Source organism: Typha latifolia, chromosome 4 (assembly GCF_019914945.1).
Source record: "Typha latifolia isolate L0001 chromosome 4, TyphaL0001v2, whole genome shotgun sequence".
Classification (NCBI taxonomy): domain Eukaryota; kingdom Viridiplantae; phylum Streptophyta; class Magnoliopsida; order Poales; family Typhaceae; genus Typha; species Typha latifolia.
The window spans coordinates 142,323-167,823 of NC_133089.1; the positions used below are offsets into that span (position 1 = coordinate 142,323).

Consider the following 25,501-nt stretch of genomic DNA (forward strand, 5'->3'; position numbering starts at 1 on the left):
GAAAGGTGCTTTCTTAAGCACTAAAGATGAAATGAAACTTAATTGAGCAATTCAGAGAGGCATGTTGTCATTATAATATATTGCAAGGTAAACATTTCTAGCTTCTATGAATATATAGCTCTCTTAGAAGGAGCACTTGGCCACTAAACCTAACTATGAATTGAGTTCAAGGACACAATTATGAGATAAGAAAGGAGTAGTTTAGGTGATGGTCACATCAATCTCAATCTTGATTTTGGAGATGCTACTTTTTTTTTCCCCACTTATTTTTTGTGATTCATTTGATAGAATGGACACAGAAGAGATGCATGTTTTTCATATTTGGACGTGACTAGAGACCAATCTAATGAATCAAAGTTTATGGCTAACTCCTTGATTCAAATCTTGGAACGAGAGAAATATGGAGGAAATAAGTATTTAAGACTTTGTTGAAAGGGGAATTGAGCTTTATTCATGGATATTGGGCTATAATAAGGGTTTCAATTGGGCCGTACCGGGCCAAGCCCGGTTTCATTCGGGCCGGGCTTGAAGCCCGAAACCCGATATCCGGGCATCTAGATTAAGAGGGTTTTCTTGAGCTTAACCTTCATCCAAAACAATGGAGTTTTCCTATCGGATTCGGATCATTAACACTTCATATATTTTTTTTTGCTATAATTCTTAATAAGCATCGAAAGAGAACGTATGATAGTTTACAGGGCATAAAGATGACAATATCCATACTTTGATAAGATCCAATAATATTATCATTAGGCTTCAAACAAATGAAAGACTATCCATACTACGGAAATGAACTAATTAATCTATCATATAAACACGACACAAGGAGATGACGTTGGTGAGCGATGACCATGTGCTTGACATTGCAATGGCTGGGCCTCTCTTTTATATCTAAATATGATATTTTCTTAAGGAGAAAGATAGCATATAATATCTTAAAAATATTTTTTAATGCCAGCAATATATAGAACTAAAAGTATAGAAAATAGATTTTGACCAAAATCCGCCCCCAAAACCTTTTTTTTATGCACTTAATAAATTTTAAAATTTAAATACGAATTTATATAGGTTTTTGTCATCGAAAAAATTGTTGAATTGAACAAATAATTAATTACTAAATAAAAAAATGTTCTAACACAACGTATATATCTTAATGGAGTCAATGAATCCAAAAATAATTTATGCATAATAATTATTAAATTAATATTTAAAAAATTGCCGTTTAGTCCAACAATTTTATGGAGCTAGATCGAACGTGAATTTTTATATTTAAGTTTACATATGAATTAGACCAGCTGAAAAAATTGGCGGCATAATTAAAATAGTCATTATACTCGTATGAAAAATGTACTTTAATTTAATGATCTAGAAAATGTACTAAAGTCAAGAAAAAAGAGCAGTGGATAAGGTGTGTAAAAATAAGAGGAAATGGTTTCGGCTTTCGGCTTTCGGCTTTCGGCTTTCGGCAACAATCGACCCCACAACCAAACCCGCGCCTAAAAAGGATCGAGAAAAAGAAGAGCGTAGCAGTGATCGAAGCCGAAACCAACACCAAGCTCGACCAATCCACAAGAAGCGGCGAAACGCGAGGGGAAGAAGCCATCTCTACCGCGCGATCTCTCAAGAAAGAGAGAGAGAGAGAGAGAGAGAGAGAGAGAGAGAGAGAGAGAGAGAGAGAGAGAGAGAGAGCCATTTCTCGAAACCCTAGGCTAGATGGAGAAGGAGCTTGTGGAGAGGCTCGAGGCGGCAGTGGCGCGCCTCGAGAAGGCGGTCGCCGCTGGATCCCAGCCGTCGATCGCGGCTAGGGACGTCCCTGGCGAGGCACTGCCCGTGGATCCGGCGATCTCAGCGTTCGACGAGCTGGCGGAGAGGTTTATTGGCCGGGTTTCTGCCGCCGCGGGGAAGATCGGCGGGAAGGTTCTCGAGGCGACGGAGATTTTGGAGGAAGCCTTCGCGGTGGAGAAGGATCTCCTCGTCAAGGCTAAGCAATCACAGGTTGGACGCATGTGATTTTTTTTATAGCATTTCGTACATGGATCTGTAATTACGCCATATTCTCTTAGAACTCAATAATAAGTTCTGATGATTTGCTAGATATCTCTTTGTTAGATCCTGTCTACATGCTACATTGAGTTTGATTGGATGCATTAGTTTCTTTTCTGTTTTTTTGGATGAAGATGCATTTAGAATAGAAACAAGGATCAAATCGTCCGGGCCTGCGTTCCTAGATCTTTTGAAAATTTGAATTTATTCATTATTCCTGATAGTAGGACTTCTATTTGTTATCTGTTATCTTCGAACTTGGCACTATTGTTGAACTTTTCATATATATATGTGTGTGTGTGTGTGTGTGTGTGTGTGTGTGTGTGTGTGTACCGTCTCCGCCAATGTTTAAAAAAATATATTTTTATTTTTTGCACTCATTTATTGTCATTCGTTGGGATGGAACTATTATTGGTCCGTTGAAGTTACGACACTTTTATATCATTCAGTCCACCATTGCTTTTGTTCTTCTATCTTGCCATCTAAATAGGAGTTTGAATAAGTCTTTCAATTGATGCTGCAGAAACCTGATCTTGCTGGTTTACAAGAGTTTTTGAAGCCACTGAATGGCGTTATTCTCAAAGCAAATGCACTGACAGAAGGAAGGCGACCTGATTATTTTAATCATTTGAAGGCAGCTGCTGACAGTCTCACTGCATTGGCTTGGATTGCTTACACAGGAAAAGATTGTGGTTAGTGTATTCTTAAATTTCTTACGTTCGTGTACTCCTTAGCTTTGGGAATTCAGTTGGTACAGAAGAATTTCCTTTCAATAGAAACCTCTTGTCTCTTTTTGTTAAGGCATGAGCCTTCCAATTGGACATGTTGAAGAAAGTTGGCAGATGGCTGAATTCTACAACAACAAGGTACGTGCTTGTTTAATATTACAGAGTTAAAAATTATCTGCTAGGACGTAAGAGAGTGAATTGTCGCAAATAATGAGTAAAAGTGCGTATTTATCAATATCTCCAATTATTTGTTCCGTGGAAATATATTGCTTGCAATACAAAAGAGTAGTTCGAGAGTAACTATATATTATACAGCACATGGTAAGGCTGCAATTAGTTTTCCTAAATAAGCATATCACAATACAGATATGAACTCCTATAGTAAGTAGTGATTCCAACAAAATGATAACTGAGCTAGAGAATGGTTCTAATTCCAGTGCATTTGTTTGGCCTTCAACTTCATGTCGAAATAGGCAATTGATCAATCAAGTGGACATCCTGACTAACAACTCCTCCATACTCCATGTCAAAGGCATCACATGCTACTTAAACACCTTTTGAGAATTTAGGGAATTCAATTTTAGGTCTTGCAATAATCACTTCTTGTTGGAAACTTTTTTACAACTTCTTGTTATGTGGTTTTTTTCGTTCATAAAATCAGTTTTTATATTGTTCTATTCCCTGATTGCTTTCCTTTTTTTAGCTATGAAAGTTAAGGACAGAGTAATGTCGCGGTTTGGAGTTGTCCATTATAGCACCACTGACGTAAACCAGTGAACAACTATGTTTTTAACTTGAGAAATATGCAGGCATTTTCCCAGGTCCTTTTCTTCATTCATTTTTCGTTAGTTCATATCTTGTGTAACATCAACCTTTCAATTCAGATTCTTGTAGAATATAAGAATAAGGATCCAGACCATGCAGAGTGGGCCAAAGCCCTGAAAGAGCTCTATCTGCCTGGTTTGCGGGACTATGTCAAGGGTTTTTATCCTTTGGGTCCTGTTTGGGGTTCTGTTGGAAGTGCAACTCTTTCTGCATCAACATCCGCTTCTTCCACACCTAAAGCTCTCCCGGCAAAGGCCCCTGCTCCTCCGCCTCCTCCTTCAACATCTCTTTTCAGCTCGGAGGCACCATCTTCTCGCCCTAAAGCAGGAATGTCTGCTGTCTTTCAAGAGATCAGCTCTGGCAAGCCTGTTACTGCAGGTACATACATGTCCTTGAAAAGAAAAACGTGATAGTAGATAAGTGAAGTCTGAAATTCTTCTTCACAGGTTTGAAGAAGGTAACTGATGACATGAAGACTAAGAATCGTTCTGACAGAACTGGTATGGTTGGTACTATTGAAAAGGCTTCCAGTGCCAGTTTCTTTTCTAAAGCTGGACCTCCTAAAGTGGAGCTTCAGATGGGCCGCAGGTGAGACCATTTACATTTATGTTTGTAAATTGGCTCTCCATAATTTGCAGTCTTTCTTTCATTCTCTAATTAATACTTTGCATATCTCAGTAGAATACTTTGTACCTTTTCTCATTCGCATAATCTTTTGGCAGGTGGTCTGTTGAAAATCAAATTGGTAAAAAGAACCTGGTCATCGATGAGTGTGATTCAAAGCAATCAGTATATGTATATGGGTGCAAGGATTCTGTTTTGCAAGTAAAAGGTAATTTAAACTATTGCATTTATAAAACCATACTTGCTCCTCTTCTTCTGTAAGTATAGCAATTTGGAAATTTTATTTGCCAATTTTCTTTTCTAGATACATACAGGGATTTTGATTCATGGTTTGTTTTATGCAGAGAAAGTGAACAACATTACTGTTGATAAATGCACCAAAATGGGAATTGTATTTACGGTATGTAGAAGTATGCATACTAACAATGATTCTTGCAATCATACACATGTACTACATCTGACCACGATATGTTTCAATAATTCTTGTTACTCATTCCCATGACTCAGGATGTTGTTGCAGCTTGTGAGATTGTGAACTGCAATGGTGTTGAGGTGCAATGTCAGGTACCTGAAAGCTCTTTTGACTGTTGCAACCTGTATATGTGAAAGGAGCTATTCCAAGTAGTGTAGGATTATAAGAAGCATGCTGCTATATTAGAAGCAGGTTAACGATCAACGTAGGAATGCACTGCTCATTCTTTCATTGTTAACCCTTACCGTGGAATTAAAAGGTCTAATTTGGAAACTTGTATCATTTTAGCTTGTGAGATGACTAGTCTCAAGGGTGTGATGTTTCTTAAAATTCTGCTGATTCTTGCTCTAGTGACCTCTTTTGGATATCATCTTCTACCACCACAAATTTAGAATAACCAACCAGAACAGTATTATTTGTTGGAGTCTGCATTGAATATCCTCGTGCCTGTGTTGCGGTAATCATAGCTCTGAAGTTAGAGATTTGATACTGTGCTTCGAGGACTTTGTGTCTGTTTAATTGACATGCATGTGAGGGTTGAAAATAATGTATGTGGTAACTTTTTTTTATTGCTATTATGATTAGGGTATAGAGATAACTTTGGCTAAAAGAGGGAAAGTTTGAGCAATATACTTATTATTACTCACTATTTTATTCTACAATATATAGACCTTTCTTGGAGTTTATTAGTTATTATATTATTGCATAAGATGTAACAATGCAGAACAGGAAAAGAAAATGTACACTATAGTCTGTCTTTCTTCTGATTCTTAATTGCTCTTATTTAACATATGATAATATTTGCCTGCTCTGCACTAAGTGGTCTTTAGAATTAGTTGGAAATTATGAAGTAGATACGCATGCGTGATTTAGCTAGAGTTCAGTTGAATATGTATCTGCCATTGTCAATTTAAACTTTTCAGCATGTTGCTAATGTTATGATGTCTAGGTACTTGGAACTTCATATACTCTGTTATGTTGTTTAGTAAACTTTTGATCAATAACATATGTTTGCAGGGTTCCGCACCAACAATATCAGTAGACAATACATCAGGCTGTCAATTATATTTAAGCAAAGACTCACTGCAAGCCTCTATAACCACAGCTAAATCTAGTGAAATTAATGTACTGACTCCTAGTAATGGTCCTGAGGGAGACTGGGTAAGTCCTCTCTTAAAGAATTCATTTTCTTACAGTTAGATAAGTTTAATGGAATACATGCTAATCTACTGCAAATCTTGATGGTTTCTCTTGAAATGCAATATAACATTTAGGTGTTCTTCCAGTATTTTTAATATGTAGGGCCTTAAATCAGAGTAATTGGCCTATATCTTTTTATCTCCTTTCATTTCTGAAGTTCATTTCTTTGCATTCAGAAAGTTCCCATTTGTTATTTTTGGCTAATCTGTTTTTTGTTTTAAAATTGTTGATAATGAGTGGCTTTCTTTTTTATCGGTAAGTTGAAAGCATTCTATTTACTACTTCATCTGTAAGTGCATTTGTGCTGACAGTGACTTCTGTTAATATGGTCATGTTGTTTCTTTCATATAATGTCTATTATGTCAGTTATTTGAGGAATGACACTAGGTTGGTGGCTACTTGACTAAAATGTGGTTGACCTTTTGAACTCGGCAGCTCATCCTAGAGTCGTATGTTTATATTTCTTTAATAATTTTCTGCCTCTATAAGATATGGAAAAGTCTTGGTTCAATCTTAATGCCGGTCAAAGATCTCTATTTTTTGGGGGGGGATTTTGCGCAAAGACAAAGGGGGTGATTAGGAGTTATTTGTTAACTCTTCCATACATACTGTCCCATTACTCTTTTTCACCATACAAATTGTCTTAATGCTTGTGCTTTTGACCTCATTAAAGTAAAAAAATTAGAGTTAATCCAAATTTCCCTGTCAACTGTTTCAGGTGGAACATGCACTGCCACAGCAATACGTCCACATTTTTAATGATGGCCAGTTCACGACCACTCCAGTATCTCATTCTGGCGGGTAAACCCTTGTTACCAATTTCCCCCCTATATGTGTCTCTTAGTATCAATTCATGGCACACACAGAGAGAGAGAGAGAGAGAGAGAGAGAGAGAGTAGACAGATTGGTGATTGTTTTGTCTTGGTGTCTTGAATTAATTTTCCCTTGATTATGTTACTATTCTTAAGTGTGTGATCTTGTTCGGTGATGGAAAATATTGAATTTTCCATTTTTTATTCCTTATGTACACAGAAGGCTCCTTAGTGCTGACCGATACACAATTATTGTTTATAAATCTTCTTTTTCATGTGCGCGTGTGTGCCGTCTATACACAGCCTTGCTGTGCTTGATTGAAGATCATCTTTTACCTTGTCATTGTAAAGCCAATTCATGTGCTTTCAAGAATTCTTTTCTAGTTGCTATCTGTAGTCTTCTATGCATATTTTATACCATAAGCCATCCCAAGTTTACTGCAGATCACTATTCATTATTATTTTTTGGCCAGTTGATTTGATGAGCAGGAAGAGACTCTTTGATAATCAACGTGGTACATGTACCTGCAAATATCCTTTCAAACCCTTGCAGCTCTAGCTTTCAAGAAAATGCTGTCTTCTTGGAGACATTAAAGCATCAAACTGTTTGCAGGTAAACTTTTTGATTAGTGATACCGACTTGCTAATTGTGGTAGGCTTAATTCTTCGTCTTTTTGGTCTGAGAGGTTTACATTTGCCTCCAGCACCTGAAATAATTTAATTTTCTGTTCTCGGAGGAATGTGAAAATTATATTGGTCTGAGGTGGAGGTATACGTAGTAAGGCGCCATACTTCTTAAGCGTAAGCCTATTGGTTTCCAAAGTACCAGAACACCGTTGCCTCTTCTAGACGCAATGGATCTTGATAGCCAAAAAGTTCGCGTTGAATCACGACCACAGATAAGAAAATCATATGTCCCACCACCACCCCCTCCTGTGTTTTCCGATTGGTCTACCCAAGCTTTCATTTCATAAATGTATTCCCAGTGGCAGTGAGAGTTTCCCATCCCCTGTTGCTTTATTTCTCTTTCCTCGTGAGAGAGACGAGAAGGATGCCCAAGGGACACGCCTTGTTCTGGTTCGGAATTTGTATAATAGCTGCAGTAGGCGATGAGGTGGTGGCTGCCTGACCGGTCTGATAGTGGTTGGAAAGTATTAAGTCGTTTTAAAACTAAACCTCTTTTAAATTCTAGTATTTTGTCTGTGGTTATCAATCTGTGCGAAATAATTGAGCCATCGATGTCGGGAATTATTAGAGGGTCCCTTAGGCGGAAGATTTTGTCCACCCTATACGATGTGATTTGATTAATTTTCTACTCCACTTGAGCCACGGCATACTAACCCCTGTGACAAGTTGATATGTTAAAGTGGCTGCGATTGGTGAGAGGGTCATCCAGTTAGGTTGCATTAGTATTGCCAAATAAGTAAACTGGTTCAAGTCAACCATGAACCGTCTTAAGCTGTGGAATTAAAGAGCACCAATTAATCCCGTTCGCAACCGGTGAAGGGAATAATTGAGGAAATCGATCAAAACAAAGAAAAGAGTAACTGCTGCTCGACATGCCACATTTTCAATTGAAGCAACACAATTATTTCTTTCACTCATTTATACGTATATCGTTCATATATATATATATATATATATATATGTATATAAATGCCCGAGGAGGTGACGCCAAGCTTTGTTCGAGTGCTCTTTTCGGAAGCAAGCCAGTCTGGCCTACTCCTTTTTGTGACGTGGAGACCAAGTGCGGCGACTCTACCCATGTACAACAACGAAGACGACTTCGACTTCCTTTTGTTCTCTCTCCAATTGCCTTCTACTCTTTGGATGCACCACACCGACTCCCCAGTCCTCACCCCGTAGCCGCTTATTGCAGCGGTCCAATTGCTCCCTCCCTCCCTCCCTCTACAATGACGGGAAAGAGGTATCTTCTGGTGATCTTGGGACTCTTTCATGCCTTCTACTTTGCAGGTCAGCTTCCATCTCCTTCTCTCTTTTGTTACTTGTCAGCTAATTACCAACAAAAGCCTAGTGATGTCTTCAATTCGATGGATTTCTTGCCTTTTGGGATTAAATTCTTTCTCGGTTTCAGTTTCGCCAGTGAATGATTGATTCTATGGCTCTTCCTTTCTACAAAAAAAAAAAAAAAAAAAAAAAAAAAAAAGAAGAAGAGAAGGGCTTCATCAAAAAATCGTTTCACCTGCAATTTTCTCTATGAAAAAAACTCGAATTTATAAATCAAGAAAGAAAGAAAGAAAAAATTTAGTTTTTCTCCTGTTTCCTAGTCACCATCGCTGCATCACCAAGACAAAGAAAGGAATAAAGCCGAGTACCACTAGCTAAGTAAGCACGAAACTGCCCAACTAATACCCACACAATTACGCAATTCCATCTGTTCTGATCTGACGCTTTAAATCTTTTAAGCGGAATTTTAATCTTCTTTACTTTTTCTTTTTTGGGGTCGTTATTGGTAAAAACTTAATAGTAGCAGCTAGTAAAAAGAGAGGAAGGCGATAACGAGAGTAAGATTAACATCCACCAACTATTTCTAACTCACTGAGTTGACTCGGCAGTGCCGCAGCCCTTCATCGGCATAAACTACGGTGAGTTCGCCGACAACCTCCCACCTCCGTCCGCCACCGCCAGCCTCCTCTCCTCCACCACCATCTCGAAGCTCCGCCTCTATGGCACTGACCCCGCCATCATCACCGCCCTCTCCGGCACCGGCATCTCCCTCCTCGTCGGCGTCGCCAACTCCGACATCCCCTCCCTCGCCTCCTCCCCATCTGCCGCCTCCAGCTGGATCTCCTCCAACCTCTCCTCCTCCATCTCGTATATATCCTCCATCTCCGTCGGCAACGAGGTTATCTCCTCCGGCGATCCCTCCCTGATCTCCTCCCTCGTCCCCGCCATGGAGAACCTCCTCTCGGCCCTATCCTCCACCGCCCCGTCCATCAAGATCTCGACCGTCCACTCCATGGCGGTCCTCTCCCAATCCGATCCCCCTTCCTCTGGCGCCTTCCACCCCGACCTGGCCGCCTCCCTGGACCCCCTCCTCGCCTTCCTCCAGCGAACCGGATCCCCTTTCATGGTGAACCCCTACCCGTGGTTCGCCTACTCCAGCGATCCCCGACCCGAGACCCTAGCCTTCTGCCTCTTCCAGCCCAACCCCAACCGGGTCGACTCGGGGTCCGGGCTCACCTACACCAACATGTTCGACGCCCAGCTCGATGCCATCCGCGCGGCGCTGGATGCGAGGGGGTTCCCTGGCGTGGACATCGTGGTGGCGGAGACGGGGTGGCCCTACAAGGGGGATCCGGACGAGGCGGGGGCCACCGTGGACAACGCCAGGGCCTACGTCGGGAACCTGGTGGCCCACCTGAGGTCGATGGCCGGGACGCCACGTGTCCCGGGGAAGTCGGTGGACACGTACCTGTTCGCGCTCTACGATGAGGACCTCAAGCCCGGGCCCACGTCGGAGAGATCGTTTGGGCTTTATCATACGGATCTGACTCCCAACTACGATGCGGGCTTGTCTAAGGTGGCTGGCACTGGCAATGGCACGACCCTGTCTCCGGCGCCGACCCAGGTCTGCTTACATTACATCATTCAGCTCGAATCTCAATGCATTCTGTAGCAGTTGAATTGTAATGATCAAACGGATATGACATATGAGTTTTTTTGGTTCCTCCTTTTCTTATTTGCAGGGGAATACGAGCGCAACGAAGCCAAATACGGTGGCGACGCCGACGGGGTGGTGCGCGACGAATGCCGCCGTGCCCGGCACCGGTGATGGCCGTCAAATCGAGCAGCCCACCAATTGCTATTTACCAAGCGCCGTCGGATCCTGGCGGGAAAACGCTTACACGTGGGTCTTGTGCGTCGCATTAAGTATAATACTGTGGAACGCGTCTATATATTGTGGTCTATAGCCAATGACGGAGCTTCAGTCGGCGAGCAGGAAGGAATAAGCCAACTTGAAGAAAGAAACAAAGGATGACGAGGCATCTACGGACGTACCTTTGCACCCCTACCCTGTTGTTATGATCGTATATTGTGTCAATGTGCATATTAATTCCTCCCATCAATTTATACAAAACATATAAGATCACATTCAAAAGTAATATTAGATGGCATATCAACCCTGGGCTCCTTGGTATTGAATTGATATTTTCATTTAAATCTTCTTGATGTTGAATTGGAAACAATTGGTATGTTGTCGACGCCTGTGTTTTCAAGTCGCTTAAAACAGCTGAATGCTTCCGTCCTCCTCTGGATGTTAACGATGATTTCCTCTTGATTATTTTGCATGGCAGTAAATGAATCCTTCAAGGAGGATTCCTAAACCGTCATGTGTTAAGCTTGTTCCAAAGATAAGAGGCTCTTCTTATAATGGGATCTGCAGAGAATCCTTCTGCATATGCTCCAAGAGCTCTCAGGAGGGTGATGAACTTTTCCCCAGAATCCTGAACCAAGTTGCCGTCATATAACATTGTAAGAAGAGGAAACAAAAGGAAACATAAACTCGGCAACAATTTGGAAAAACATGCCTGTGGCTTCTGAAACACAAGGTCAGATGTTTTAAAAGGAACCATATAAGATGGAAGATCAGAACGCAATGTTGCCTGTCAAAATAAAACATACCATAATAAGAGAAATGACCATAGTTAAAAAAAGGGAGATCAAAATAAGAAACAGAAGTAATTGTCCAACAAGTTGACTTGGTACGAAAGAAAGGTTTCATTGGTGACGATAAATGTAACCAATTTTTTTTTTTCCGAAAAAGGTCTAGTGGGCTACCAAGTCCTTGCAGAGGAGAGCTAGATCAGCATTTGACATCAGAGCCTGCAATGAAACAGTTTTGAAGATAATAATCACCACACGTATGCTAAAAGGAAGACAAAGAAAAACAAAACAAGAGAAGTATAATATTTAACAATTGATAGCACCTGTTTAATTCTTTCCTCTTCAACTTGATCTACAGACTGCAGAAGATTCTCCAAGGATCCTAACAGTAAGTATAATGTGAAAGCAATTTCATTAGTATTCATTTTTCGTCACTCATTTTCATTTATTTGTAGAAACAACGAATTACTCCCTTTAAATTTGTTATAAAGTGACCCTATATATCTTAAGTCGCCTAACACATTTTAACTTTGAATCTGAAAGGATGTCTGCTGACAACTGATAATTTTGGCCCATACAGCGCCCAATTCCCCAACTTTCTAATAAGACTTACTCCACGTACATGGAATATCTACATATGGGTTTGCATGATCCAGTGTCTGAAGCAATATAATTGATGTAAATAATAAATTTTGATGCACGATTTCTACCAGATATCAAAGACCTGGGCAACTCTTAGCAGCTTTCAACACAGCTATTCTCTTAAAGGCGAGTACTGTATCATATCAAATTATATATTTTTTATTAGTTTCCTAGAGTAGAAAGCTGAAAAAGGTAAACATACCAAACTTAGTAATCAGTTTTATGGCTATAACATCGCCAATGCCTTCAACTCCTGCACAACAGAAAAGGTGCTTAGTAAAACTACACATGGAAATTTGACTACATAGATAAGCACAGACTTGACTATCAGACAGAGCTCCAATCCTATATATAATTAGGGAAAGTTTCGACAATGAACTTGAAGTAATAAACAAGGAAATCTAGATATCAGATATCTATATGGCAAAACAGAGGATAAATTCTGCTATAGTTTCTACTTAAGTACACGAGTCTTAACAATGAAAGGATAGCTTTTCTTTCCCATACAACATTTTAGTTTCTACTTTACCTAAATTTTAAATTTTCCTCCCAAGCATCATTCTTACAATGAAAATTTAATAGAATCAATGAAAGAAAAAAATAAATCGATATTGTGTATATGAAATCAATCAACAAGTTCCCAGAGTAATAAAGAAATAGTGCCTGGAATATTGTCAGATTTGTCACCAGCAAGTGCAACGACATCAACAAATTGAGAGGGTTTTAGTGCTCCATATCTCTTGGCAAAGTCTTCCAATCCAAATGAAGTCATCCTACATTCCAAATTAATCAATAGTATTGGCATTTACTGACTTGCAAACACAGAGGAAAAGAGTAACAGTTGACAATTACATGGTGGAATTGATAAAAAAAAATTAGTACAAGAATTTCTTTTCTGAACTTTACGTCAAGTAACTGTTTAACCTGAGGGAGGAGTAACCATTTAACGAGATGCTCTTATAATAGCATATCATGTTATTCTCAGTAGTGTAAATAGGGAAGTTGCATATATAAAGAAAGAGCATTTCAAATTTACTATAGAATTATGGAAATGTCTAGCGAGGTTCAGTACAGTGGGTATTATGAACCTTGCTCCAGAATCCCTGCATAAGCCTAGGATGAAACAATAATGAAGAACATAATGAAGCTGAGTTAAATACTGGAAATCGCTTGGACTAGAACCCAAATCAACCAAAGTTCCTAACACTGACAACACTAAAGCAGTGGTGGTCAAGACCAAAATTATCACTTTTAATTGGAAGCGTGATTTGAAAGGTACAGGTAATTAAGTATACAAAACGTAGTTGATAATCAATGAACAAAAATTGCCTAATATAAATGGAAATGCTACTAACCCAGATCCACGTGGAGCAATTCTCAACAAACGTAATGAAGGCGACAAGATTTGAAAGAAATCTTTATCTGGGGAGACAACTCGTACCTGTTAAGGCAATACAATGAAACCTTGGATAAAAAAGCAACACTAGATCTGACGAAACAAGAAAATGTAGAGCACATGTCCATCCAGCCAACACATATATGCATGCACATATACAAGGCAAGAATAAGCTATAGAGGCAAAATCACAAAAATGTACTTCTAGGCTTTTAAAAAGAGATCTTCCATCACTGTCAACTGGTTGATTTTAATTTACCATATGTGGTCGAAGTGAAGTGATCACTCTCAACTAGTTGATTATTAAAATGTTTGGCTTTTAAAACTATACTTAAGTTTTTTAAAAAGATATCTTCCATCACTATCAATTGTTGATTTTATTTTACTACAACAAGTGTTTTGAATGGCATTTTTGGCGGCCGCCATAGCGGGGCGGCACACCGACCGCCCCGTCATCTCAATTGGCGCTGATGAAAGGCGTTCACCTGTCTTTGCAAACTGCCTAGGCACTTAAAAGTGCCTAGTGGGCCGATTTGGTGGGCTGGCGGTCCGGCTCACCAAATCTTAAAATTAATGAAAGCAGGTCGGGTCGAAATTGTGTATGGGTAAGTTGCTTATAAAAAAAAAACTCATCTTCTCTTTCAATCCTTTCTTGCCCCGTCGCCCGATCTCTTGACTAGTAAACCCTAAACCCCTCTTTTTTCTTCCTTTCTGGCTCTCCCTTCCACGGCTGACGACAGTGAAGGCCTCTCCAGATCCTCCTCTCTCGAGCAACTAGAATGGAGGTCGAACGTGGAGGCCGTGGCCATGCGGCAGCGTGAATACCGTGAAGGTTGGCCTCGTGTGGCGGCGTGGAGCAAACACGGCGACCTAGATTCCCTTCTCTTTAGTGGAGCAAACACTATGTTGAGCAAACGCCTTCTCCACAACTCTTCACTGAATGGATGTTCTAAGATGAGAGTGTTCTTCCCTTCTCTTGAGTGGAGTGATGTTTTCTTGTGTAAAGTAATGGACACGTGAGTGCTGGATAAATGCCTTAATGGAGTGTGACATATGAGTTTTTTTAAGGTATTTATAAATCACGCCCTACATTTTTACACCCCGTCTTTAACGATTTTGTAGCCAAATTCTCGTTTAACACCCTGACGTTATTTTAATTAACTGATATCGATCAAATTACTAAAATGTCCTCACCACTATTTTTCCTCCTCTCTTTTCCTTCTCTAAAGAAGGCATGAGTAATCTAAATATTTATATATTATTTCATATATTATAACTGAATATTTCTTTGTTGGTACTGTTTAAATTAACGGAGGCTATTAAATAAGAAAGAAAAAGTAGGGATCGGATTATAAAAACCTAAAAGATGGAGTGTGAATCACAAAATAGATAAAATGTAGGGTGTGATTTGTAAAATTCCCTTTATTTTAAGATGTAGTTATGTTTTTTATTAATATTTTATGTTCCATTTAACCACTGAATTATATCATCTCATAGTTTTAACTTTTAGAATGGTTATAAATCATTGTTAATATGTTTTGGTGCAGTATATCATCAACAAGGTTATACATTATATATTGTGTATAATATTTTTAATTTTTTATATATTAAAAATGCTAGACTGTCTTGGCGTCCACCTTTCACCTAGGCGCTAGGCGATGGGGTGACTGCCTGTCATCCGCGGCTGTCTTTCAATACACTAACCATAACTAAAAATACAAGATCACTAGCTTACTAAAACCTCCATGAGTCGCCAAAAGCAACAAAATGATGCCATTAATGCCTATTCCTAAATCCATCCTCACGCCAATAATCTTAGTTCTTCTCTCTTCTTTACTGGGCAATGCTTGCCTAAGCTTCTTATTTCATGAATCAAGCTGAAATAACCTTGTCAACTTAGCCAATCTTTTGGTCTAAAATTCATGTCTAAAAGTTCGGTAAAGCAATTCAAGGTAACCCCCAAACTAAAACAAATCCCAATCTGGAGAACCATGCAATACTTGTTCATCTAAGGAACACAAAATTTCATAGTGCCTCAAGCCTCAGGATCAAACCATGAACATCTAGATCATCATAATAATGGATAATGTTTAAGTTCATGCGGAAAATGTTCATACTAGTGCTCAAGCAAGGGATGTAAGGGATTATTTGACTTAAGAGAATGACCTTGTAACCGGCAGAAACACTATTGATTGCCAAAGTTCCAACTACATCATCAGCTTCAACACCTGGAACCTGCATCAACAATTAAATAGATACTATACCAAGAGGTATTTTTTAAAGTTGTAAAACCTAGAATTTACCTCAATTACTTTAATTGACATTGCCTTAATGGATGCTTTCAAATACTGCAAACCCTGAACAACAGTATCTGGTGTTGGAATGCGATTGCTCTTATAAGACGGGTACAACATGTGACGGAAGGTCGACCCTAAGGATGCATGAAGATTGTTAGAAGGAAATTAAAATGCTAAAAGATTGATCAAAATTATACGGCTCACCATGTCCCTCGACATCAGAATAGAGCATTCAAAAATTAAGCAAGAAGTAGGATAGGCTGTAAACAAACAATAACTTGTATGAAATTGCAGAAAAACATGGGAAAACTAAATGGCTATCACATATTTGTAGTCACTAGTTTCAACATTGTGGTTAGTAAGAGAACAGATCTCTGAACTAAATCTAGATCGGCTGTTTAAACTACGATATATCGGAACAAAAGTTTCCATAATTCTGTGCCTACTTTCTAATTTTTGTGTTTGAATCCATAAGGTAAGAAGAAAAATATATTTTTTCTAACCTAGTGAAATATCAACTTGTATTTTCATCCTGATTAGCACAAAATCATGAATTAATTATCATAAGATGACAATTTTTAAACGTACAATCATTTTTCTCCCATATGCATTACATTGTACTACCAGCAAAAAGAATAAGCCCAGGTGTGCACAACTCGCATCAGAAGAACATTATACATATATCAGAAATAGACTGTTAAGCACCACACGTAGACCTCCAACCATCTGTTGCAGTACATGTTCTACTTTTCAAGGGCATATCTTACCTTTTGCCATGTAACATTCTTTGGATAGCATGGAAGTAGTATGACCAAATGGAACCCCTGAAAAAAAAAGTTTGGGCACTTATATGTCACTTGCTTTAAGAATTCCATTTCATTTGCAAATTTCTATAATTAAGACAAGCTGGTCGTCAAACAATTTATGATCCTAAGAGGGATGATCATTTTGTATTCTTAATGTACTTTACAAGGGAAGCCTCAATAATAGTTTGCCACAAACATCCACTGATAGTCAGACGGCCAACAAATTTTAACTTAACACCAGGACCCAACTAACCAGATAACACTTGTGGCCTAGTTAAGTATCTTCATCAAACTCAAAAGATAAATAATAAATATAAAGATGATGATTAGGGTGTTCCCTGATGCATAGATAACTTCTAAAGAATACGCTTTGCATAAATAGAATTTTAATAAATGGAATTGAGGTGATGTACACCACATTCTTGTCCTGATGCTACTTACTTTTAGAATCACAAACTCATGTTTCCCTAAACCACTCCCCAACTTCTGACTGATTATTATGGTCAGCTCTAAAATTCTCACATAATGAAGAAATTGGCTAGAGTAGCCTATTTGTTACTGTGCTACTTTCAACTGTAAGCACACACGCTGAGAGATTTGGATAAGGACCATAAGGTTGCATGATTTTGGAGATAAAAAGGAAACTAAGAGGTTTTACGATTGATGGACCTGCATCTTTTTAATTTATATCTTGATAAGTATCTCAACATGCAATCACACATGTGCATTAAATGTTGTACTTGAGTACATATTGATGGAAATGCCAAGTTTTCTCGATTATGTTGATTCCACTCCAGGATGCCAGTCAATCTGGTCTAAAAATCAGGATTAGTCCTAAACCAGTCCAAAACAGCAGCAGGATATTGGCATTTACAAAAGGGCAATAAGAGATTGCATGGTAGATAAATATTGCAGTGAGTAAAAGAAATGCATAAGACCAATAATCCAAATAAGATTATATACATCAGAGCAAGAATAAAATGTTATAGGATTAAAAGGAACATTAGATACACAATGTAGACATTCACTGACATATCCATCTCACCATCATGGTCAAACACCACCTGCATCAAGAGAGTTTTAACTCATTACTACGTCTAGAAAAACCAACTCAAAATTGAATCAATTATATGTGGAAGAAAGACAACCTCATAGTATGTGCACATCCTATAATCGAGCTACAGATTTTGCATGATATTTATATAAACTAGATATATCCAGAAAGGAAGGAGTTAAGTACAAAGAAAACATGCATATCTTACTTGGGGATGTCTTTTCATTTTTATTTTCTTAAGCATGAGATTGGTTAAAACAAGAAGAAGAAAAAGTTAAGGGGCTGGAAGAAATTTTCTAGTCAAGTACGTCCACAATCAGTAGTACAAGTTCCACACAATTGCTAATTTTAGCCCAAAGGTGGACCATTGATATTATATGGGTAGCTGATGTTTAAACTTTAAAGAAGTGAGAAGTTATGAAATAAATCTAAATTCAAGCTAATGACAACTTGAAAAGTTGCAGTGAGAAATGGGTTATTCATAACCAGGAAGCGTGGCAATGGCTGACGAGAATGACATGCATGATTGGTCAAAATTTGCATAGGCTTGAATTCATCAAACAAGGCATCTAATTATGTAAAATGGATCTTTAACTAATAAATGGTTATGTACATAGGAAGCTATGGAAGAGCAATCTGAAGATCTAAACAAGCAGCATTGAGAAGCATGCAAGAAGAAAAGGCACTTGGAAAGAAATTAACAGATTTTATAAGGAGAGAAGTACATACCGCTACATGGGATGGAATGAATTCTAACACATCGAACAGCTGCAAAAAATCATATGTCAGAGACTCAAGAGTAGCCTTAGGAAAGAAAGGGAACAGAAAAATTATGCTACTATAGTATCATTCGAGGTTTAACTGAAATATTAGCTGGAAAGATAACAAATGAAAAAGGTAAGCACATTGGGTGATAATAACATCAACGGAAGGTACAGAAAAAACACAATTGCCATTGAGCATTTCAAAAGAAACAAAATTAGAAAACATAATATCTAATGTTCATTATAAGGATGATGTAGCTTACAAGAGATAAAGCTGTGAATATGGTTAAGACCCAATCCCCATTGCCATCAGCATGCTCCAGCAGGCCATGCTGCAGCTTTGCTGTATTCATGCAAGGATACAATATGATGAGAAAGGCTAACGGTGAAATGAAATAAGAGCAGAAACAAAAGTTTTACTTAGAGTAGTGGGCGGCAGAGTTATGTGCTTTACCTAGAAGCTTGTAATAAGATCTGTACATAATTGCAGTCCCATCAACAATCATAACTCTGTTATTTGATGGATCAATATGAGTGCGCTTTGAAAATTCATCTGATACGCTTTGGATCTCCCTCTCCTCATAAGATGAAATTGGTGAACTGTTCTGCAAGGCCATTACTTGAGCAGTATCCGATGAATCCGACTTTGGAAAGTTTAGCAGCTTCGAATAACCCTAATAGTAACCTCAGCTTAACAACATCAGCTAACCAAGAAAACAACATGCCTGTACTAAATAGACAAAATCTTCTTTACAAACTCATTTATAAACAAGTAGAGACTGCTCCTAGTTTGATTAAATGGAAATTTAAGCTAAGGTTGCTTGAATCATTTAACGTTACTAAATGCCCCAAATCTGTACTACATAGCAATTAATTACCAAGAGCCAAAGTCTAAGAACAAACTAAGATAACAGTATAATTCAAATATAACTATTAGATTATGGACCTTCTTGCACAGCGTAACTGGACAATTCTGGGTCTTCGTCGGCAACTGAGAGGACCATAGCTTGCTTCCTACCCCTGGTCCTGCGCGAAACCGTCTTCCTAAACCAAAAAGATCCGTCCAAAACGAGTGGACGTAATGGTGCGATAGACGATAGCACGCCATCGCCACAGACCCGACTCAGTTCATACTCGTTCTTCAACTTTCAGAATGCTCTCGATGTACTCCTCAAGGCAAGAGCTCCGGGGAGAGTACTCTTCCTGCGAACTTTGGATCAAATTAGAATATTTACGAGGTCTAAAATGCAAGAAAGGGGGAGGGGAGGGGCCCGAAACAGGAAAGAGGGAGAGCTTGAAGAAGAGGATGAGTTTTTTTTTTTGAAATGGATAGAAGAGGATGAGTTGTGCAAATGGGAGACGAGGCGCGCGGAACCTGTTCGGAGATTTTCCCGAGCGAACAATGCGGTGGATTGTAAATAGTTTTTATTTTATTATACTTAAATACATTCAACAATCCATTGTCGTCTAGTCCGGTTAGGATACCTGGCTTTCACCCAGGCGACCCGGGTTCAAATCCCGGCAATGGAAATCAATTTTAGGAATTTTTTTCAAAACGTAATATTTTATTTTTATTATTTGTTTACACACTATCATACCGATATTTACCATTTTACCCCAGATAACTGTAGAGACGCAATGGTGTAATACCCTTAAATAAGTTTTTTTAGATTTAAAAAAAGAAATAAATGAAGAAGTAAACTTTAAAATCAAATCAAAGTATGGTAGGTATTTTAAATTTTTTATGGTAGGAATATTGACTATTGTAAAAACAAGATTATCTCACAATATTTTTTAGCATTAAAAGCAAAATGCAAAAATCAAATAATTAATATATAAAATAGAGTGTTTTTGATAAATTTCTCTTATTTTCGTTATACATAATTTCTGTTGTTCCTCTCAATTCAATTATTTGGTTTTCTTTTCTTTTTGAGAAAAAATATATCCCGGCCATTGTTAATTTGTTATTCTTTCCAGTATAATATCCAACAAAAATCTCACAAATTAAAAGTCTCAGTTAGGATAACGACGATACAATTTCACTGAAACTATATATATAAAAAAAAAAAGAGGACTAGAGGAATCATCACAGAGTTCACTAACCACATCACTCTCTTCAATCATAAGAATGAACTATGAACAAGTAAAAAAGAAGATCAAGTTCAAAAATACATGCACAAGTACCTGAAAAACCATCAACATCATCCTCGTCAGCTAGAAAGTTTTGAAATACAGATATATAGGATGCACTATCATCTGAACTTATTCACAAGAAAATGTGCATCAACCTAAAATCTTGATATAATTAGCTTAGAGGGCAGCCATAAATACATATCAGAAATTCAGAAATTCGATGATCAGCATTTTCTACTGACAGCTCAAATAGCATGGAGAATCAGATACTATCAACAAGACAGTATCGACATCAGCAAGATGACCTCATGACTCCTTGGCATCTAAAGATACAGCCCCACACTGCAATTTTACAGGAGTCAGATCTCCTTCCCGAACAGGAATGAAGTTCAACCACTCGAGGGACTGTGTAAAGCTTGTGCCTTTTATCCTTTACTGAAACAGCAACAGAGTCACCTTATAACTTCTTGGGTACTGCCTGCCATCCTAAAAATCAGTTAATTGCAGTATGAGATATGGTAACAATAAAACATTGATCAAAGTGGTTGATCTTCTTGTGAATCATATTTAAATCATCTCCCAAGGTGTGAAATCATAACATATCTGCAGAGCAGATACCTAGCAATGATTGTTTTTCTTCTATTTATCAGTCATTTAAAAGAGTAAACAGGAGAGGAGACCACCCATTCCTAAAATATTTCTTTATCTAACTTCCAAAATGATCTTATAGTTTACAGATCAAATTTGCTTATTCTTATAATTTAATTTTGAGATCAAGAGTAGCAATAGTATTTCTGAAAATCTACAAAATCCAAATAAGATAACAAATGACCTGATATGCACAGTGGAGATCTCAACAGCACGTGATCTAAAGAAGAGCTTCACAAGTTGCCTTGTTGTGCCCTGCTAATTTGCACCTACTGCAGAGTCGTAACACAGTGCTTGTCTTATTTGGATTAAATCGCTTTCTTCTTGGTCTTCCTGGTGGACGTCGAGTGGGAGGAGGATATGAATTTGCACCACCATTGAAATCAATTCTTTCAACATCAGGTATTGGGTGGATTGATGCTGCATATGTTAAATGATAACTCTCGACTCGAAAATATCTTGAACAGTAATCATAAACAGATCTGCCAACACGATTGAAGACAGCAATAGCATGCATGCATGGCAAGCCAGAAATTTGCCATCTACGGCATGTGCATTCCCAGCTTTCGATATTTACCACAAAAATCATGTTTCCCCGTACTTCAAACACAGTATCAGAAGAGCACAGCACTCGGAGCTTTTGAGACTTCACCACCTCTTTCTGCAATTTTTGTTCCATAGAAGGAGTTAAAGCGCCCAGCCATGCATTGGAATTTTCACGCCTTACTTGCATGGCCTCCATCAATTTACCTCGTATTGCTTCAACTATCTGCACTATTGATGACTCCCATTTCACTGGTATCCAATTACTGAATGAATCGACGATGTTCGATGAGAAATGGTCATATCTTGAACCCCGAAAAATGGCATCCGACCAATTCTCAGGCTTACTTGCCACAACCCAGTCAGCAGCTTCCACTGAAACATTCCGGATGCTATCAATAGATGAATTAAAATCTTCAATAGTGCAAGCTTGGGCCGCACGAGTAAAATCATCAATCATGGCATCCTTTACTTGTTGTGACCATGGCCCCTTCTTCAACTCTCCTTTAAAATCCTCTATGAGGTGATGCAAACAATAACTGTGGTAACTGTCTTCGAATACTTGAGGAACAGCCTCATCCAAGCCCTTCTGTCTATTAGACACAAATGTGATGGTACGGGAGGTCGTTACAGCATATTTCAACTGCACTAAAAACCAAAGCCAACTATCATAGTTTTCATCCTCTACAACAGAAAATGCAACTGGAAAGATAGCATCATCACCATCAACTGCAGCCGCCGCCAACAACTTAAACTGATTATTTGCCTTTAGTGGAATCCTATCAAGAAAAAGTAGGGGACGGCAACCATGCTCAAAACCATGAAGTGAAGCATGAAATGAAACAAAAAATCGACGGAACTTTGAATCTAGTGATGCAGATAATATAGCCACACTGCCTGGGTTAGTTTCCAATATCCTCTCACAGTACCAAGGCAACTGGTTATATGTCTCTTTGAATGCATGGTAGAGCTCCTTTTGGGCTACTTCCCTTCCTCTCCATACCTGTGAATAGGTTAAAGTTACTCCATAATCTTCATATAGTTCTCTTACGAGTTCTTTTGGCTTCAACCTTGGGCTATCATGTAATTTGTCCTTAATAATGCTAGTCAGCCATTGTCTTGTTGCTCGTCGTTGACCTTCACCGCCATTTCCTCCTCCGCATGTATGGACATCCGTCATTTTCTTCACAACCAGTTTCTGGTTACGAGCCGACTCAGATGCATGCAACCGCCAAGGACAGTTCTCCCCTATACATTTTACGGTCACGCGAGTAGCTTCATTTTTGACAAATTTGTAAACAAAACCTTTGCCGATGGCATACTTGCACATTTGAGCACGGAAGTCCTTCACATTATCAAATTCTTGGCCCACACCAGTGATAATATTGTCCCAGACAGAGCAGGAATTAAGAGGTCGAACATTTTCTGGAGTTGCCAAAGTGGCAATCAATGGTGTAACTGGATCATCCAAAATGCTCTTAGTTGCCCTACAAAACCATGTTTTGTTTTGTGATTTTTGCAGTTCTTCACGCAGCACAAAAATAGTTAATCATTTTCTAATACCTTTCATCAACCCTCTCAGCAGTTGCTAACTTTTGCAGCCTAATATTGTCCGGAATGTCAGCAGCAGAAAGACCATTGCCAAAGTCAGCATGAATGATCCTAGCCCCACTGTATCGGATCATGAAAATTACTTAGATAAGGGTACATATTAGCAACTCAACAACATATAGAAAACAGTAACAGACATAAAAGAGATGCTACAAGGTAAGAATGTCCAAGATAAAAGTATAATGTCCCTCCAAAATTTTACTTTATCAGATCACAGGCCATATGAATTACCAACCTACATAACAGAAAATGATAGAAGATAAGATCAAGATCCTGATTCCAGAACTGAAATTTTTTAATCGATAAACTTGGAAAGAAAGTCGATGTTAAGAAGACAACAGATCGGGCATTCTATTAATCTTCAATATGAGCTATGCCTATTATCTATCCAGGCAAGCTGTGATTGAAATCTTCACTAGCATGGCAAAAGAGATAAAAAGCTGCATCATTCCAAACAATTGACCAACTTTTCATTCAATTAATAATAACTTGTGTGACTGTAATCTCACCAGAGTGCAAATCATAGATCAGATTGACTTTTAGGCTTTTACTTATACCTGTTATCAAAATTTTCAGCAATAGCTGGTCTGTTTTGTCTGACAATGTTAGCATTGTCCTCTGCCGCACTTGTGGCACCAGTCGGATTATGCGAATCAGCCAGGCGTGTCCTACTTCTAGTTGCCCTAAGAAAGTATATATTCCTTGTTACTCCTTGTAAGTAAGAGCTTATGCAAATAACTAGATATACAAGAGGTAGGTACCTATAACCAGAAGCCAGTCTCTTCCTTTTATTACCACGAACATTAGCAGCTGTTGCAGCAATAGAAGTTCCAGAATGAGCTACGGTGCTCCTAGCTACCCTAAATTCCAGTAGTAAGCCTTTATTAGCTCATACTCATTTAACAGATGACTGGAAGAAAGATTCTTTATAGCAAAATTTGGATGAAAGATACCTGTTTTCAAGCTTACTTAAAATATAGATCTCTGTTGTTGAAGCATTAGAACTAAAATTAACCATTCGGTGCAAATCCTTGTCACAAGACAGTGTGATGAGAGTTCGTCTGTTGCTTGGTAGGAAGTACTTCAGAGACATGCCACTGATGTCAATGTTAAACATACCGGCCAATTCTGACTTCAAGTCATCGAGCAGCATTTCCGGACCAACTTCAACAGCATGAGCTTCTCCACCAGAATAGGACAACGAACCATCAGAATTAGAGACAAATTCACCACCATATTGGCAAATTGCTACAATGTTTTCACCTGTCATTTTTTTAACCTGGCATCGTGCAAAACATTAACTTAATACGTAAAAGGTAACATCAAAGTTCATGCTCTAGAACAGCTTAAATACTGCAACAGTCCTTTGCATATTACACCCCCCATACCCAATATAAATATATAAACCGGATCAATCATATTTAATCTTGCATTATCTTGATCAGGGAAAAAATGAAATTGAGAATACAATAAACAATCAGCTGCATCTAAACATACAGCAATATTACAATTTCTTATTTTTTGCACTTTAACTAGGTGAATAAGGATATCTATCTAGACGAATTTAAGTTTTATAAACCCAAGACCTAAATCTTTAAAAATCCAACGGAAAAGCATAAAAATTATCCCACTACAATGTACCACAGACAATCTACTATCACATAAACAGTTCTTAACCCATACGTTGTATTAATCGAGATAACAATTCGCTACTCTAAAACCCTAAAATAACAATCCCTAGACTGTAGAGATAAAATTCACAAGTTATTCGCCTTGCTCGCGTAGTTTTCTCATCCAACATAGACAAAGAAAGATGATAACCTTTAAAAGATTCAAATCGGAGCGGTGAACCAAGGAATCGAAACACCGATGCACGGACCTAAACATAAAGCAAGAATAGCAACAAGAAGCACCACAAGAGACGGGACTCGTTCGTCGAGGAAGAGGGAGAGATACGAATCGTTACCGCGAGAGATTGGGGGGGGAGGAATAAGAGGGGAAACCCGGGGAGACTACGGAATCAAGGAGACGGCGGCGAAGACGGCATGCATCGCAGGTGAGGAGACGGAGGCGAAACTGCGTGCGAGTCCGAAGGTTAGGAATTAGATCTAGGACTTTGCCTAGGGCAGAAAAGTGGAATGGGTCGGGTCGGAGCTTCGGATCCGACTCGTCTATATATACCTACGTCTCTTACGACTTATCACATAACATACGTATTAATCCCAACTAAATTATACCCAAGAATATACGCGCTAGATTTAAATCAATCCCCATG

At 38.6% G+C, this 25,501-nt stretch overlaps 4 protein-coding genes and 1 non-coding gene across 10 annotated transcripts; 3 read left to right on the forward strand and 2 right to left on the reverse strand.

Moving 5' to 3' along the window:
- The first annotated feature begins 1,528 nt into the window (after positions 1–1,528).
- Positions 1,529–7,503, forward strand: LOC140785829 (cyclase-associated protein 1-like). The gene is made up of 11 exons (XM_073133876.1): positions 1,529–1,995; positions 2,567–2,735; positions 2,845–2,909; positions 3,656–3,974; positions 4,043–4,184; positions 4,319–4,428; positions 4,565–4,620; positions 4,728–4,784; positions 5,710–5,853; positions 6,611–6,693; positions 7,178–7,503. Exons 1-11 carry the CDS (start codon positions 1,714–1,716, stop codon positions 7,179–7,181), a joined length of 1,431 nt encoding a protein of 476 aa, XP_072989977.1. The 5' UTR covers positions 1,529–1,713; the 3' UTR covers positions 7,182–7,503.
- Positions 7,504–8,120: 617 nt separating this feature from the next.
- LOC140785828 (glucan endo-1,3-beta-glucosidase 7-like) lies at positions 8,121–10,849 on the forward strand. The gene is made up of 3 exons (XM_073133875.1): positions 8,121–8,678; positions 9,281–10,296; positions 10,415–10,849. The coding sequence occupies exons 1-3, from the start codon at positions 8,264–8,266 to the stop codon at positions 10,637–10,639; spliced, it is 1,656 nt and encodes a 551-aa protein (XP_072989976.1). The 5' UTR covers positions 8,121–8,263; the 3' UTR covers positions 10,640–10,849.
- LOC140785830 (uncharacterized) lies at positions 10,725–19,547 on the reverse strand. Of its 3 annotated transcripts, none has more exons than XM_073133877.1 (15): positions 19,238–19,547; positions 18,746–18,965; positions 18,555–18,634; positions 18,257–18,295; positions 17,519–17,537; positions 16,435–16,491; positions 15,674–15,801; positions 15,537–15,605; positions 13,331–13,416; positions 12,639–12,748; positions 12,178–12,228; positions 11,657–11,715; positions 11,508–11,552; positions 11,258–11,332; positions 10,725–11,173 (listed from the first exon to the last, which is right to left on the reverse strand). In XM_073133877.1, the coding sequence occupies exons 1-15, from the start codon at positions 19,397–19,399 to the stop codon at positions 11,057–11,059; spliced, it is 1,317 nt and encodes a 438-aa protein (XP_072989978.1). In that variant the 5' UTR covers positions 19,400–19,547; the 3' UTR covers positions 10,725–11,056. The 3 variants fall into 3 exon arrangements, with proteins under 3 accessions (XP_072989978.1, XP_072989980.1, XP_072989979.1); XM_073133879.1 differs by having other exon boundaries at positions 18,746–19,016; positions 19,238–19,375; XM_073133878.1 differs by lacking the exon at positions 16,435–16,491.
- Positions 19,548–19,747: 200 nt separating this feature from the next.
- On the forward strand, positions 19,748–19,821 carry TRNAE-UUC (transfer RNA glutamic acid (anticodon UUC)). Its single transcript has one exon. It is a non-coding gene; the product is annotated as a tRNA-Glu (tRNA).
- A 651-nt stretch (positions 19,822–20,472) lies between these two features.
- On the reverse strand, positions 20,473–25,330 carry LOC140787321 (uncharacterized). Of its 4 annotated transcripts, none has more exons than XM_073136185.1 (7): positions 25,193–25,330; positions 24,180–24,505; positions 23,988–24,086; positions 23,784–23,909; positions 23,179–23,286; positions 21,257–23,102; positions 20,473–20,902 (listed from the first exon to the last, which is right to left on the reverse strand). In XM_073136185.1, exons 2-6 carry the CDS (start codon positions 24,494–24,496, stop codon positions 21,293–21,295), a joined length of 2,460 nt encoding a protein of 819 aa, XP_072992286.1. In that variant the 5' UTR covers positions 24,497–24,505; positions 25,193–25,330; the 3' UTR covers positions 20,473–20,902; positions 21,257–21,292. The 4 variants fall into 4 exon arrangements, with proteins under 4 accessions (XP_072992286.1, XP_072992283.1, XP_072992284.1 ...); XM_073136182.1 differs by lacking the exon at positions 25,193–25,330 and adding an exon at positions 25,048–25,175; XM_073136183.1 differs by lacking the exon at positions 25,193–25,330 and adding an exon at positions 25,048–25,175 and having other exon boundaries at positions 20,473–20,910.
- Between the last annotated feature and the right edge of the window lie 171 nt (positions 25,331–25,501).

Excerpts from the sequence above, each read along its gene's own strand:
- LOC140785830 (XM_073133877.1), bottom strand. The coding sequence starts at position 19,399 with ATGGCGTGCTATCGTCTATCGCACCATTACGTCCACTCGTTTTGGACG. Across the intron at positions 12,749-13,330 it reads ATTGCTCCACGTGGATCTGG|GATGACTTCATTTGGATTGG; the intron begins GTTAGTAGCATT and ends TTTGGAATGTAG. Across the intron at positions 12,229-12,638 it reads CAAATCTGACAATATTCCAG|GAGTTGAAGGCATTGGCGAT; the intron begins GCACTATTTCTT and ends TCTGTTGTGCAG.
- LOC140787321 (XM_073136182.1), bottom strand. The coding sequence starts at position 25,113 with ATGTTTAGGTCCGTGCATCGGTGTTTCGATTCCTTGGTTCACCGCTCC. Across the intron at positions 23,910-23,987 it reads AGACTGGCTTCTGGTTATAG|GGCAACTAGAAGTAGGACAC; the intron begins GTACCTACCTCT and ends ATACTTTCTTAG. Across the intron at positions 23,103-23,178 it reads GCTGAGAGGGTTGATGAAAG|GGCAACTAAGAGCATTTTGG; the intron begins GTATTAGAAAAT and ends ATGGTTTTGTAG.
- LOC140785828 (XM_073133875.1), top strand. The coding sequence starts at position 8,264 with ATGCCACATTTTCAATTGAAGCAACACAATTATTTCTTTCACTCATTT. Across the intron at positions 8,679-9,280 it reads TCATGCCTTCTACTTTGCAG|TGCCGCAGCCCTTCATCGGC; the intron begins GTCAGCTTCCAT and ends TTGACTCGGCAG. Across the intron at positions 10,297-10,414 it reads TGTCTCCGGCGCCGACCCAG|GGGAATACGAGCGCAACGAA; the intron begins GTCTGCTTACAT and ends TCTTATTTGCAG.
- LOC140785829 (XM_073133876.1), top strand. The coding sequence starts at position 1,714 with ATGGAGAAGGAGCTTGTGGAGAGGCTCGAGGCGGCAGTGGCGCGCCTC. Across the intron at positions 4,185-4,318 it reads GAGCTTCAGATGGGCCGCAG|GTGGTCTGTTGAAAATCAAA; the intron begins GTGAGACCATTT and ends ATCTTTTGGCAG. Across the intron at positions 5,854-6,610 it reads ATGGTCCTGAGGGAGACTGG|GTGGAACATGCACTGCCACA; the intron begins GTAAGTCCTCTC and ends CAACTGTTTCAG.